A 15295-nucleotide genomic window follows, 5' to 3' on the forward strand; every position below is an offset into this window, starting at 1 on the left:
AACTTTTATCTTTTTGCCTCCCTCTTCCTTTCATTGCTCTCATAATGTAGCATGGAATTAGCTCCGTTAAACCACTGATAATATACAGCAGAAAATTGGACTGCTGTGAGAACAAAATTAATTGTCACACTGAAACTTGCAGACACACACACACACACACCTCGCCTAATCATAGGTGCCATTCAAGTTTATTGCATGCGTGAGATAAAGTGGAAACTTGACATATAGAATTAATTTGTATAATGTGTTCAGGGCTGGAGCTGTTTTTGCTACTCAGTATGTTCTCATTGTTTCTCCAGGCTCCTGTTACTATGTGTGCATCAAGTTGTAATTTTATGTTTGCTAGGCTAGGTTTTATTATAGGTGACATTGGTGACGTTATTTTCACAATGCCATGAAAGTTTTAAAATATGAAATGGGTGAAATCATCTTCTATCTGATTCTCAGCATATTGCAATCACAGGAGGTTTCTAGTATGTTTGAATTGCCTGATCTGGTGACAATAAGTTGACGTTTACCATAATAGTCTAGTGATTGTATTGGGTGCAACATTTTTGCTTGTTGTAGAGTTTTTACTGCAGTGGTTATGATGATTAACTTTATATTGAGAAATGACTATATGAAGATTACTGGGTTAATGTTGAATAAGTCGTTAAAATGAACATGCAGAGAATTATCACCTACAGTATTGTGCAAAAGTTCTAAGCCATCCCTCATTTCCTTATATGTCTGTGTGTCAGTTTACATATTACAACAAAGAGCAATAAGAAGCATTAATAAGACAAGCAGACAAACACAAGCTATATGTTTAATAACTGGCTGTAAGAACTTGTAGTAAATACTACAGTATCATAGTCAATGGAGTAAAGCTGTGTGATAACTGCACAGAGGAAATTAAAACCTGTTTGTTGCTGTATACTGTACATTCATACAACTCTATAAAAACAAAACTATTATAGCCCCTTTTCCATCAGTTTCTACTCGGATCGACTCACCATGACGCACCTCGGATCGACTGATTTTCCATTACGATCGAGTACCACCTAATGTGTGTGGTTGTTCGTCCTGCTGCTCGGTCGACCTGATGCTTGGTCTGTGGCTTTTCGTCAGACTCAGGGACCATGGCTTTGATTTTTGGTATCAATTTCCCTTGTTGCTGGGTTTCAAAATTGGCAGTTTTTATTTTCGTGAACGACATGCTCTCGTGACTCACCGAGTGACACCACTGACCAGCCAATAGGTGGCATGAAGTCTGATGACGTCACATTTTAGTACCTGCTCGGATCGCTTGGAACCCCAGCGGAGCAGGTACCATTTTAGTACCTGGTACCAGATACTATCAACTAATGGAAACTCTGAAAACCGTGGCTAACCATACTGAGTCCTAATTAGTACTAATTAGGTACTAATGGAAAATGGGCTTCTCATTCTGCTCATCTGGATACTACTATTGTTCTTTATTATTGTTCTGTGCATGTATCTGTAGCTAATGAGAATGTAGGCATTTAGTTTGTAGATTTTTGTTTAAGATCTCTACCTACTCCCTTTCAGACTTAAAACATTCATTTACACCATTATGAGTTTGTGTATGTCTGATTCCAATCTCACTCTGTATCTTGTTTTACTTTATTTTATGATTTTGTTCAAATCTATTCTTCCAAGGAACCAAACCTTGGAAGAATAGACCAATTTTTTTTAAATTGGTCTTGAGAAGCAGTGCTCCAGGCTTTCTGAAGCTCTTTCAAAGTTCTTTTCTTTGGACATTGATGCTTTTTCACTCATTTTCAGTCCGGTCCTTGTATCCGACCATTTTCAGAGGAATTTTCGACTTAAGTCATTTGCGCCATGTTTTTGGTTTTGGTTCAGTCTCACCACTCGTTGATAATTTTTGTTTACATCCATTTTCAAAAAGTGGCTAAAACCTACCACACACAGCAAAACAGCAGTTAATGAAAATGAGATATAGCTTGATGAAAATGCCATCAAATATGTAAATAGCAGGTAGTTGGTAGTGACCAATAATAAGGCTAAAAAGAGAGTGAATGCTTGATTAAAAAGTTACTGCTAAAACTGTAAATATAGTAAAAGTACATCCATTATTTTCAATGCAAATTTCAAAATAAACAGCAGTTTTTGGGTGGGGCATTGGCAGTGAGTTGGAAATAAGGCACTAAAAGGTGCAATCAGCGCCATGTTTCAGTATCACGGAGTCCCATGGAGAGAAACAGAGAGATGGGAAAGGCTGTCTTCAGGCTGACATTAAGGTTTTCACAGGATAGAAAAAATTTTTGTTCTTTGGGTACAGAAACAAAGTATAGTACAGTGACAAAATCTATATGTGGTTGAATGAAGTTTTTTTTCTTTAAGTAAGAAAAAGTGAAGAACAGATTTTTTTTCAATGATCTCTTTCAAATATTTCCTCTCTCTTTTAATTATAGCTTAAAAAATAGAATGTCTGGTTGTTCTGAGTAAACAAAAGCTTCATAGAAGTAGTGTAAAACCAGTTAATTAGCACTGATGTCAGATAAATTGATGGATCATTGGAATAGAGAGAGAGCTGCATGTGCATCTGAGGAAGCAACTCTGTGTGTGCCACTGATTAAAAATGCAGAGTCAGAACTTGGCTTTGGTTTAGGTCTGAGGGAATATCATCAGGAGAAGTCAAACACATGCAATTTAAGAAGTACTACTTGTACAGCAGATATTTCTACACTCAGCAGTTGAATCTGAGCTGAAGATTTTTACTGTTTAAATTATGGTTAAAGCATTCCTTCGATCCATATTTCATTATTCACCACTAACTTCACTATTATGTCACATACAGTTCCCAAATTACAGCATATCAATCTTCTCAAATGGCTGTGATTCGATATGCCATTTATGTGTCAGGCAATCTACATATTTTAATACTATTGCTCATTACCAGTCACAACAAACATCAGCCTCAGCCTTAGCCATGGACCTTGAGAAATGTTCCTGTTAGGCTTTCATCCAACAGAGCACTCCCTGTTGGTTTGTCTCATTAAATGGAAAGTTTAATCTACCATTTGGAGCAATTAGCTTCTGAACTGTCTTTTTAAAAGCATTAAATAAAGAAAGAAAGGAAGAGACAAAGAGGAGAGAAGAAGTAGTGAAATGTCAACGGTTAAAGCAAGGCCAGAGCCTTCTTCTGGCAGATTCCTTTCTGACCTTCTCATTCCTTGTCTCCATCAATTTATACATCTGCCCATATTGTACAGTTACAGAGGAATGAATCAATTTACATCTAACCCCTCGATTTTTGAATCGAGGGTTAGATGTTCTAACCCTCGTGATTGAATAAATGCATGAATAACAATTTCCAGTGCAGAGCCTGACACACTGGAACTCAATTTGTCAATATTTTTTAAGTGATGAAAGCAAGATCTAGGACAGGATTCAAGCTGTGAGCATCCAAAATAGAAGCTGAAACAAAAGTTACCGAAACATTTCTGATAGAAGATGTAGCTAATGCTGCAAAGGCAAACGAGAGCTTAGGTACAAATCTGTAAGGGGCACAAGCAAGGACTGTTCCTACAAATTTTAGTAGAGTCTGAGTACCTCTGCAAAGTCTGTAGCTTAGAAACGTCTTGGGGCTTAAAAGAGATATATAGCTGAATGTTGTCTGCATAGAAATGATAAGAACTATGCTTAAAAGTGCTCAGAGTGTGTTCAGTTCAGTTCAGTTCATTTTTATTTCAAACATTTCAAACATGTGCCTTCACAATCATTACAAAATATCATTCCATTATTTGTTTGAAAAGGAGTAGGCTGAAGTATTTACTTATTTGTCCCTACCCCCTCAAGTTTTACCTCTCATTCATTTAATTTTTTTTATCTTAAATTAAACAAACAACATATGAAACATATGAAGTAAAACAAAAGGTATCTAATATATCAAAAAAAGTAAAGGCCCCAAAACAGAAAACATGTGGCACAGAGACAAGGCTAGACAAGAGGAGGATGTCCTATACTTAGAAGCTGCTAAAGAAAAAAGCGAAACATGACGATCAACAGTGTGTAAATGTCAAATTGTCCAATCATAACAGTTCCTTCTGGGTTCATCATAGATGTCTATAGTTGTTTAACTTCTTATTGCTGTCACTGTTCTTGAACAGGTCAATACTGATTATCAGCACCCTGTGGATTGGCGTGACGTGGATGTATTAAGTCAAATTTGGATTTTATAAATAAATTAATAATAAATGTTCTTCACAGCTTTACAACAGGAGATCACATGGAAAAGACCAGGAGGTACCACAAAAGTCAAAAGTGTGAATCAGGCCCTGGAAATATATTTTGACATAAAAAAAAATAAGCTCACAAAAAATGTATTCAGTCAAGTCTGACCGGCGGTACCCTAAGGAGGAGCTCCATGACTTTACAGCAGTGCGTTTTTTGTTCAAGCTCCCTCTGCAACTTGAACGGAAACTATATGTCCTATCATGGGTTATATCAGTACAGACAATGTTGGACAAAGGTTTTTCTTTCTTTTTTTCATGGGTCCTGTCATGCCTTTAGATCTTAGATGTGAAGCATCATTATGACACTGTTAGAAAGAAAACAATATCTTTCTTCATGCCTCATCATGTCTGTTATGTATCAGATCTATAACTCATGCCTGACAAATAATGTGTAACACTGCGTCCCCCCACTCTGAGTGTCTGCCTGTTTGTTTCTTTGTCCTTTTTTTGTCTGTATCGCTCACACAAAAGCACACCCTGTTCTGACAGTCTCTGTCTGGGTGGTTGTGTCAGTATCTTTTGGGTTCATGCAAATCTGCCGTTTTTCTTTTCTGATACTGCACTGAAAGTGTCCCTTCACTAAAACTCAGAGGCTCGCTTGCAGTCAAGATGTATACTAATCATAGGGCTGTTTTATCCTTCTCTCTCTCAGGCATGCTTGCAAAATCACAAAATCCACTCCCAACTTTTTCTGCTCCTCCTTTCCTCCAGCTTTGCCTCTCCTCTCTCTACTCTCCAGTCTGTCTTCCTGCCCTAAATTAGTTGATGGCTTTCGGATGCCAGTTGCTCCCCCCCTACTGTGACAGCACCTGTACAGAACCTCTCTGCTAGGCTGTGTGAGTGACAGCTTTGGCAGGAAGTAAGCCATTTCGAAGTGTAGAGGGCCAATCTAACTGAGCTTGAGGGGGAAGCACCACATGCCCATACATGCATGTGCAACTTTGAGTATGATTCTTTTTACTAAGGATGAGGCCTTAAGACACCCTAAAAATTAAACAGTTTAGGAAATTCAATAAAGGTTTGAAGCAGGGGCAGCTTTATTACACTTAATTTAGGGTTATTACATATTCAGTTTTTCTCTATTTTTCTCTCTTGTGTTGTATCTCCTAGTCTCTCTTTAGTGCCCACACACAATGAATACAGTGTGATAATGATGATGTATTTCTGTGATCTCTCCTCATTGCCTCCTAGGGAAAGTGAGAAAGCACCTGTCTCCTTGTCTTGGCATTAGAGTAGTCTAACATCATTAAGTGGGCCAAATATGTCCCGAGTAGGCCTGCATTAAGCAGGTTCAGACATGCAGTCTTATAAGTTGGGTGAATTTTTTCAACTGGCACTTTTTGGACAATTCAAACAATTTGCGCTGTACTGTGCACCAGCACATATTACAAATCCAAGTCACCAAGACAAGAAGAATAACCATGATTAATGGCTGGATGTGATTTTATTGTTGCTTCTTCACAACTGCCAGTAGTGAGTCACAGCTGATTTTTTTTTACATTTGTCTCTCCCCCAGAATGGGCAGCTGCAGCAGCGTTTGGATAATGTCCAGAGAGACTTCATTGTCTTCAACAGAGAAAAGTAAGAGCCTATTCTTTCTTCACCAGCTAATACTGCCTTCTCAAATTCAAATTCAAATTCAAATTTTATTTGTCACGTACACAGTCATACACAGTACGATATGTAGTGAAATGCTTGGACAACTGCTCGTGACCTAAAGAGAACAAAAAAGGAAAGGCTATGAATAAGATAGGAAATAAATATGAAAAATTAAAAAGGGTAAATTTAACTAGGAAGGAATAAAATATAAATTAAGGTTAAAAATGAAATAACTGTACAACACAAATTAGAATGAAGGGTAAATTTAACTGGGAAGAATAAGATAAAGATAAATATATAAATTAAAGTTGAAAATAAAATAACTGTACAACAAAATACACAATACACAATATAGAACTATATAAGAATGTATGAAGAAATCTAAATATAAATAAATATATACACAATAACAGCAGCTGTACAAGTATTAACCGGAAATGAAGAATATAGTGACCAGTGTTGTGCAAAACCAAAGTCCAGAAAGTCCAGTGTGTGTGTAAGAACTGTATGTGTGGGTCAGTACTGTGTGGTGGTGTGATTGAGAGACCGTATCGCCTGCGGGAAGAAGCTCCTCCTCAGTCTCTCTGTGTTGGTCTTCAGGGAGCGGAATCGCTTTCCTGACCTCAACAGAGAGAACAGTCTGTTGTTGGGATGGCTGAGGTCCTTCACGATCTTCCTGGCCTTGGTCCAGCACCGCCTGCTGTAGATTGAGTGCAGGTCCGGGAGCTTGGAGCGGATGGTGCGCTCAGCTGACCGCACAACCCTCTGTAGAGCTCGTCTGTCCTGCATGGTGCTGTTCCCGAACCAGGTTAAGATGTTTCCCGCCAGGATGCTCTCTATGGTGCACGAGTAAAAGTTCCTGAGCACCTTGGAGGGCAGTTGGAAATCTCTCAAGCGTCTGAGGTGGTAGAGACGCTGTCGGGCCTTTTTCACCACGGTGTTGATGTGACAGGACCATGACAGGTCCTGCGTGATGTGAACTCCGAGGTATTTGAAGCTGTCCACTCTCTCCACTGGGCACTCGTTGATGACGGGGGTCTGGTAGTTCCTCTCCTGCTTAGTGCTGAAGTCCACTATCAGCTCCTTTGTCTTACTGACGTTTAGAAGGAGGTTGTTCCTCTGGCACCAGTTCTCCAGATTCCTAATCTCCTTCACGTAGGCCATCTCGTTGTTATCAGAGATCAGGCCCACCACGACGGTGTCGTCAGCAAACTTGATGATGGTGGTGGAGCTGGTAGTGGCCACACAGTCATATGTGTACAAAGAGTACAGCAGGGGGCTCAGAACACACCCCTGGGGGGCTCCAGTGCTGAGAGTGGTGGAGGCTGAGACATGTCCGCCCATCCTTACTGCCTGTGGTCTGCCAGTTAGGAAGTTGGAGATCCACTGACACATAGATGAGCTGAGTCCCAGATGCTCCAGCTTGGTGGTGAGTGTGGAGGGAATTATGGTGTTAAATGCAGAGCTGTAGTCTATGAAGAGCATTTTAACATAATTCCCCCTTCTAGTGTCCAAGTGAGTGAGTGATGTGTGGAGGAGATGAGAGATGGCATCGTCTGTGGAACGATTTGGACGGTAAGCGAACTGTAGTGGGTCCAGTGTGTCTGGTAGTGAAGAAATGATGAAGTCTCTGACCAGGCGTTCAAAGCACTTCATCACTACTGAGGTGAGGGCTACAGGGCGATAGTCATTGAGAGAAGCAGGGTGGGGTTTCTTCGGGACAGGAACAATGATGGACTCTTTGAAGCATGTGGGGATCACCGACTGAGATAAAGAGATGTTGAATATCTCAGTGAACACAGGAGCTAGCTGGTATGCGCAGTCTCTTAGGATACGACCTGGGATGCCGTCTGGTCCTGCTGCATTCCTGGTGTTCACTCTCTTGAAGGCTCTCCTTACTTCATGCTCGGAGATGACGAGCACGTTTCCGGTGCTGGCAGTATCTTCCTGTCTGCAGCCGTTAGCGCCGCTAACACTAGCATTGTTGGAGACCTTAGCTGCAGCCTCGAAGCCTTCTCATGGAATAAATAGCACTGTAGCTTTCAGTAAATGAAAAATGAGAAACAATGACTCAAAATGAAGGTAACACTGTAAATACTATGCCTTTTCACCATCATTAATAATAATAATAACAACAATAATAATAATGATTGTTTGGTTTGCTGGATATGCGGTTTAATAAATATTCTAGCTGTAACCAGGAATAATAGAATAATCCTTGCTGCTTGGTGGAAGCATAAAGGAAGGTATTAAAAAAATTAACAACTGGTAAAGGCTGCCCAGTACTGAATATATCCTGTATATCAGAAGTTTCTGGAAGTAATAAGAGATATGATTCACCACCATAATTTGCATAAGGAAATGTTCAGGCAGGTGCAATGTTGACTCACGCAGTGGCATATTCTACAAGAACATAAAATAATTTCATGATTATTTCAGTCTATCTAAATCATTTATCAAACCTTATTATCCCAAGCCAAGCCAATAGTACACAGAAAAGGCATAAAAACAGATATTAGAGGCTATGAAATTGTTGCTTTGAGGAAATTAGTTTGACTCAATTTGCTGTAAAATAAAATGGTAATTTAGTCTTCAGCTAGCTTAACCTGAAAGTGTAAATATTTATACTTTATTTCATGAACTTCTATATTCATTATATGAAATTAAATGATATGTAGTATTATCAACATACAAATAACAAATTAAACAGTTGGAAAGCTGGAAAAAGACAACAATAGAAAAAAACCTAAAAGCTTAATTTAGAAAATATATTTTAGTATTATTTCAAAGTGCCATTGTTATTTTACAGGATTTAAGGTATGACTTAGATTACTTATGGACTTTTTGGCAGTATAATGTATGCTTAATGATGTATACAGTCCTGTGAACGGGTTCTATTAGGGTGTAGATCATCCCTCCAGTAAAGCTTTCTGTGCTCCTAAAACAAGTTGAAGTTGTCTATAAAAGTCAACTCATAGATGCCACAGAGTGAGGAGAGTCAGGTGTGCAAGCTCAGCAGGCAGCTGGAATAACCGACTCCACGGCTCAGAGTAGAAACTAGAGATGAAAAGCTCACTCTTCTTTACAATGTTGCTTCAGGTCATTAAAGTTTGCAGGCATTCTTTTATGCACAGTTCTCTTGATTTCTTGACACAACTTATCAAGTGGCTCGAGGTCTTGACTTTGGCCCATTGTGCCACCTTACTTTTTTTCTTTTCAGCCATTCTTTTGTAGATTTGCTGCTGTTCTTGTGATCATTGTCCTATCACATGACCCAGTTTGGAGTTTTAATCAGACATATGTCCTCATATTATATTCTAAAATGTCTACATATAGACTCTACTGTTTATGTATAGAGTGGCATTCATGGTGGATTCAATGAATGGCTGAAAAACAGATCCAAATCATCATCCCTCCAACACCATGCTTGACTTTTGGCATAATATGTTTGCCATTTGGTCTGGGTGGGCGACCGTTGTTCAGCGGGTTGGAAAGCTCATCTTGTAACTGGAAAGTTGCTGGTTCGATCCCCAGCTGTTTTGGTCGTTGTGTCCTTGGGCAAGACACTTCACCTACCGCCTACTGATGATGGCCATTGGGGCTGATGGTGCGATATGGCATCCTCGCTTCTGTCAGTCGGTCCCAGGGCAGCTGTGGCTATAACTGTAGCTTGCCTCCACCAGTGTGTGAATGAATAGTGGAATTGTAAAGCGCTATATAAATGCAATCCATTATTATTGTTTGTTCGATGCAGCTTTGCAAACCTAAATCGAATTGCTGTGTTGTTTTTAGAGAGAATAAGATTCCTACTGGGAACACTTCTGAACAAACCTTGTTCTTGTTCTTTTCATGCTAACCAAGGCTTGTAGAGTCTCTCATGTAGCTATTGGCTTTTTGGGAATTTTTCTGAGTATTGTGGTCTGATCTTATAGTGAAATTGCTGGGACGTCCATGCCTGAGATTGGCGAGAATCTTCAATGTTCTTTACTTGTGAATAACCTTTCTCACTTGACTTCAAATTGGGTGGAAATGGCTTATAACGGTTCCTAGGTTGGTGGGTAGCAACAGCTCCTTCTTTAAGGTCATTGTGTTACATTTTGTGACTACCAAACTGCTAAAAGCTCTGCTTTTACAGAGGTGTTCACACTTGTTGGTGATTAGCTAATCAAGTGCATTTGATTAGCAGCGTCTGCTTGCTACCTACCCTCTTAATTCCTATGGACGCTAATCTAAAAATTGATGCTCCTGTAAAAACATCAATTTTTAGACTAGTGTACAAGGAGACCAAATTTTAAGGTAACAAATAGCTAAAATTTTGGTTGATAAGGTAGGAGAAAAGGTCAGTAGGTTTAGCTTTAAAAGAACAATTACTGTAAAATAGGACCAGCTACATGTTTTTGTCATCACAGGGAATAATATCTGTACCACCAGCTGATACATGTTTCCCTCTTAAGTATCCATTTAAAAAAAAATCATAAAATGCCAGGCTAGCAATTACAGGTTGAATGTCAAGCTAAAATGATCCAATTTCAGTGCAATTAGTTACTAAGTCATTGCATGGAAGATGAAAAGATGTGTTATTGTTAACTTTTACAGTATTCTTGCAGAATATAGCAACAGACACCGGCTGACTTTATATCTACTCAAATAAATCTTTCATCAACAGGTCAAGAAAAGCAGTGGCGGACACCGAGTCCTCTGAATTGTCCACAAGTGAGAAGAACAAGGCAATAGAAGATGGACAGAACAACAATATCGAGCCAGCTGCCTACTTATCAGGATAGATCTCATGATGCGAGATCCCTGCTTACTCCCTCATCACTTGCACCTGCCCACGGCTTATATCTATCTGCAATTTGCACCCAGACACATATTATTCTATGAGCACAGGCACTCGAAACTGGCCTTCAGTGTTCCTGCACCACTTTGTTATCCACAACACAAATGCGCCACAGTATGCACTTGTGCATCTCTGTTCACTCACAAAAAATTAATTACGAAGAACTCCAGGACTGCAGGAGTGAAATGGACTCCTGGAGCAGCAGCCATGCCCGAGCGAGGCATTTTTCCTGTCACCAAGAAGAATGGCTCTCAGCAGAGTGTCACTCATATAATGTTCCCTTACATCCATCTGGTGCTCTAATATCTGCTCAGCCTCTACTCCGAGCAGTTGCTGAGGTGAAATGGTAGTCACTTCCCTGCCTGACAAAGCCACATCTGATCAGCTGGTCAACCATGGCCAAAAACTATATGTGCTGCTGCTGCTTGGATGGGAGACTTTTTAGTCCGTGGTGGTTATGTAAGTGTAACATGGTTCACCAGTGCTGCATAAAAAATGACAACAAGACGGAATTAGACCGACAACATAGCAGATGGGCAGCAGGTGTTGAAGAACACTGAGGATGACGCCATTGTACAGTGTGCTCTATTTAATATCGGGACATGAGCATGACAATAGGAGTGCAAAACATTAAAACTGAACAACTTTGAAACATAAAACAAGATATTTGATTTAACACAGCAAACACTAGTTCCTCTAAGAAAAAATTCTATGTAGCTAAATTGTAGAACTGAGCACGAATGGCTCATTTTATCAGAGCAGCAGGTACATGTTGGTAGTGGTCATGTTGCATAGCTTTGCCAGTTAACAAAGATGATAGGATTTTAGCATTTGGTTTGAAGTCCCAGTTCCAATCAACAGCAGATATAAGCAAAGCATCCCATATGTTTCCTTGACTTGCTTATGAGTCATGATGTGTATTTAAAATGCAGCTACCAAACTAGCTTTTTCTCTCAACCTTGGATGTTTATATGGAGCTTTTACGTTTCATGCTGACTTTAATCAGTGTGTCCTGATGGAAATCTTCATCAAAACGCTGACATTTTGGACTAACCTTTGCTTCAATCTGCAAATGACAAACTGGGTCTCCACAAAAAGGTTCACTGCGATGAAAACATAGAAAAAAGCTAGAGGGTAGATGTTATATGTTCTGCACTGAACCTCGCTTTGCACATGCTTCTTCATAAAGTGTAGCATTTATGCACAGAGAAACAAAAAAAAATAAAGATCTTATGCTGTGAGTGAATATTTATCTGCTTAGGGTGGTTTTCTAGATGATAATTAAGCTGACTCCTAGACTGCATTCATTTTTCAGTTATTGTCTGCACTCATGTCTGTTTTTGTATTTTTTACTTATGTTCTTCCTGTTTTGTGTTGGATACAACCAAATGCATATGTGCCACCAGATAAGTCTGCAAATTTGTAATCGCTCTTAATTGCTCCCATAAAAAACTGAATCCATTTGCAATCTGTCGCTGCATCAACACATTTGTGCAGCTGCTACAACACTGATATAAAATTTGGCAGCATCCAAATGAATACAAGGCGTGAAAACACCCTTCTTTCGTTCAGTAAGATTTGCCATAGACTTGTTCAATATTATATCCGAAAACCACACCTGCCTCTGAGGTTTGCAGAGGGGTGCCTTAGACCATAGATATGGCACACAGCTGGTTCCCATAGCTATATGTGCATGTTTTAAAAACCTGAGCTCTTTTCACAATCTGTAAGTCAATGTGATTTATACTAATCCCACTGTGCCACTCTATTGACCTTGAGCTTGTCTAGCTGCAGTATCACTCAATCCTTTCAAGTCTATGATCTCTTGTAATTACATTTAAAATGTAGTTTAATCTCTAATTGAATGACTCTTGGCACTTTTCTACTGAAGACAGGTGCAATGTTTTTCAAATTACTTTTGTGGTGTCGTTGTTGTTGTCATAGATGTGATTTTAGAAATTCAAAGGTGGGTTTCTGTAAAAGGTGTCTGTATATTATAAGGTGGGATAGTTCAGTAGATGGAATAATCCTGGATACACGTCAAGCAAACAGTATTTCAATTTGATCTTATACGGGTATCAAAATGTTGGAATTATTGCCTCAATGTGGCACATTTGCCACCTTCAGAAACCAAAAGAAAAACAACAACCCCAAAACAAAACTCAATGGCAAATGGTACTTGACCCAGGTAATATAATTTCTCAACAAAACATATGTGTTAGAAGAAAAAGAAGAAGAATTTATTCTGAAAATACACTTGTTCCACACATGTGAATCTCACCCCTCTTACGGTTTTGTTGTCCTTCAGTTGTCACTGTGTGTTTATTGTAATTAAATGTGTTGGAGTTGCAAACTGTTAAGGTGTGCCTTAAATAATAACTTTCTTTTTCTGAACCAACCTGACTGTCCTTGTGCTTTATTCCATTAAAAAAAAGAAAAGAAGTTTGATTCGGAGATTACTCTGCTCCAGTCTAAAGATAATGCTGCCCCCTAGTGGTAACTGACTACAGGTACAGTGAGTCTTGGATTGGAAACCTATGGTTAATGTGCAAAAAGGAGAAAGTTGAAAACATTTTTGGTATCACATGTGGAGAAATCAAAACCAAGCTAATGTATATTGAAAAACCTGCTTCAGTGGCCATTGTTTACTGTCAGTGCGACACTAGGCTAAATTGGCAGTGGATAAGTGTCTCAGGGAATTCCTTTAATGCAGTCAGTATCAAACAAACTCAAAGCATTTCCTGTCCCTTCTCTCACCCACATGCATCTACAAATACAGACCTGAGACCTGAGACCAGCCCTTCCCTAGGTTATCTCGAAGGCACAGTCCAATCTCTCCTCCATAGAAACCAGAGCTGAGGCAGCACTTTCCACATAAATGGCTGATCTGAGTTGGTGGGGATGGGACTCTCAGCTGATAAATACTTCCCCAATCTGCTGGGCATCAAACAGATATAATCAGCAAACCTCAGCTTGATGATCTCTCTGCTTATCAAGAAGGTAAGGGAATCGCTGCCAGTTTGTTAGTGCGTGTGCAAAAATGAGAAAATGTCCACTGTGTTTGATAATAAAGGTGATTTATTACTTATAATCTATAATTTTCCAAGGCAAATAAGAGCGCATTAACGCTCTCAACTATTAATACATTTCCAATAACACTTAAAGTACAGGAAATAATAATACTACACAGTCAAACCCCTTATTTTATTACTACTGCATGACTGGCATCAGCACTACTTCACCAAGTGGGAAATGAAAGGACTGGATGAGTCTCACAGGCTCATCTGAAACAATCTGAACTCCGTAAGTTAAATGTAAATGTTAAGGGAAGGAGAGATATTCATAACTCGTCCTGTTACAGCGTTGTTTGTTTACATCAAGTGTTTTTGCAGTTTTTGTGCATGTCTGAAGATGCTTGACAAATTTCTGGAGAGTATTCTGATAATGATGTGAAATCAAATCACAGTGTGCACTTACAGCCACCACGCACACTTCTGTTTAGATTGCGGTTGCAGACTCATTGCTCCGTCTGCTTTCCCCCATCATCACAGTGATGTCATGAGACATTTACTCACTACCTAACAATCCAAGAGGGACCTCGCAGAAGTTTTACTGCTGGACCATAAAACTGAGGGCATGTGTATGTAGCCCCCGCTATGAAAGACCTATGAGAGACTATGGACACTTTGTCCAGCCAAAGTAGTCAGATTTCATTCTTTTTTCTCTGTCGTGGAAGCACATGTAATTTTATTATGTTATTTTCTTAACCTTTGTTTAAACAAAATGCCAACATTGCCTGGCATCCTGAGACTTAACTATGATTAAATTTCACTCGAGGTGTGAGTGGTACACCTTTCTGTACTGCTGGACCTGCACACTGTCATTCTTACAGTCCCTTCCTCGCTGCAGCGCTGACAGTATGTTTGCTGAAGTTTTACTGCAATGATTATGCTAATTCTATTGTTGACAGTAATAAGGTGTTTAATGCATAATAAGCTGCTTCACATTTCCAAGGCAGTGGAAAACCTTTTAGGATTTCAGGATAGAGAAATACTGAAATCCTGCACAAACTGTGCCACAGCTATGTTTCCATACCAGTAGCTGCAGGAGGCTGAGTTTTCCATAATGAGCAAATACATGACACATGCAAATAGTTAAGACAAAAGCAGACACAGTTCTGACACTTTGACTGAGAAACCTGGATAACAGGCATCTGGCACTAATAAACTTTGCTCTTAGAATAAATGTTTTAAACCATGAACCTTCCTGGAAGTGCTTCTGTATTATTAGAGTGCTGACCATTCTTGCTAAATCATGAACACTGAGCCTAACAGAGGCAGATGAGGCTCTTTTTGCTTAATAAACAAAATCAGATTTCAAAATAAGTTTTGTATTTACTCAGGTTATCTTAATCTACTACTAACTTACTTCAGCACAGCACTGTAGATCTTGCACATGTGTAGAGATGTCAGAAGTTCTTCGATCATCCCCGGAGATATGCAGGCCAATAAAGCAGAAACTGTGGCCACATAAAGATGTTTATGCAGAGGTATAGTGCTGCAGGGCTCTAATCACTATTTATTGGGAAGTGAGT

The 15295-nt window shown here is 39.4% G+C and overlaps 1 protein-coding gene across 1 annotated transcript in view; it reads left to right on the forward strand.

Moving 5' to 3' along the window:
• The window catches only part of stk32a (serine/threonine kinase 32A), a 67480-nt gene extending 56835 nt beyond the window's left edge, over positions 1-10645 (forward strand). The window contains exons 11-12 of the mRNA XM_085363987.1: positions 5779-5843; positions 10528-10645. Coding sequence (XP_085220113.1) covers positions 5779-5843; positions 10528-10645 — 183 coding nt within the window. The remainder of the gene's footprint in view (positions 1-5778; positions 5844-10527) is intronic.
• Positions 10646-15295: the final 4650 nt, after the last annotated feature.

Source organism: Diplotaxodon limnothrissa, linkage group LG10 (genome assembly GCF_057381915.1).
Source record: "Diplotaxodon limnothrissa isolate DT_005_m linkage group LG10, D_limnothrissa_male_GT1.1, whole genome shotgun sequence".
NCBI lineage: Eukaryota > Metazoa > Chordata > Actinopteri > Cichliformes > Cichlidae > Diplotaxodon > Diplotaxodon limnothrissa.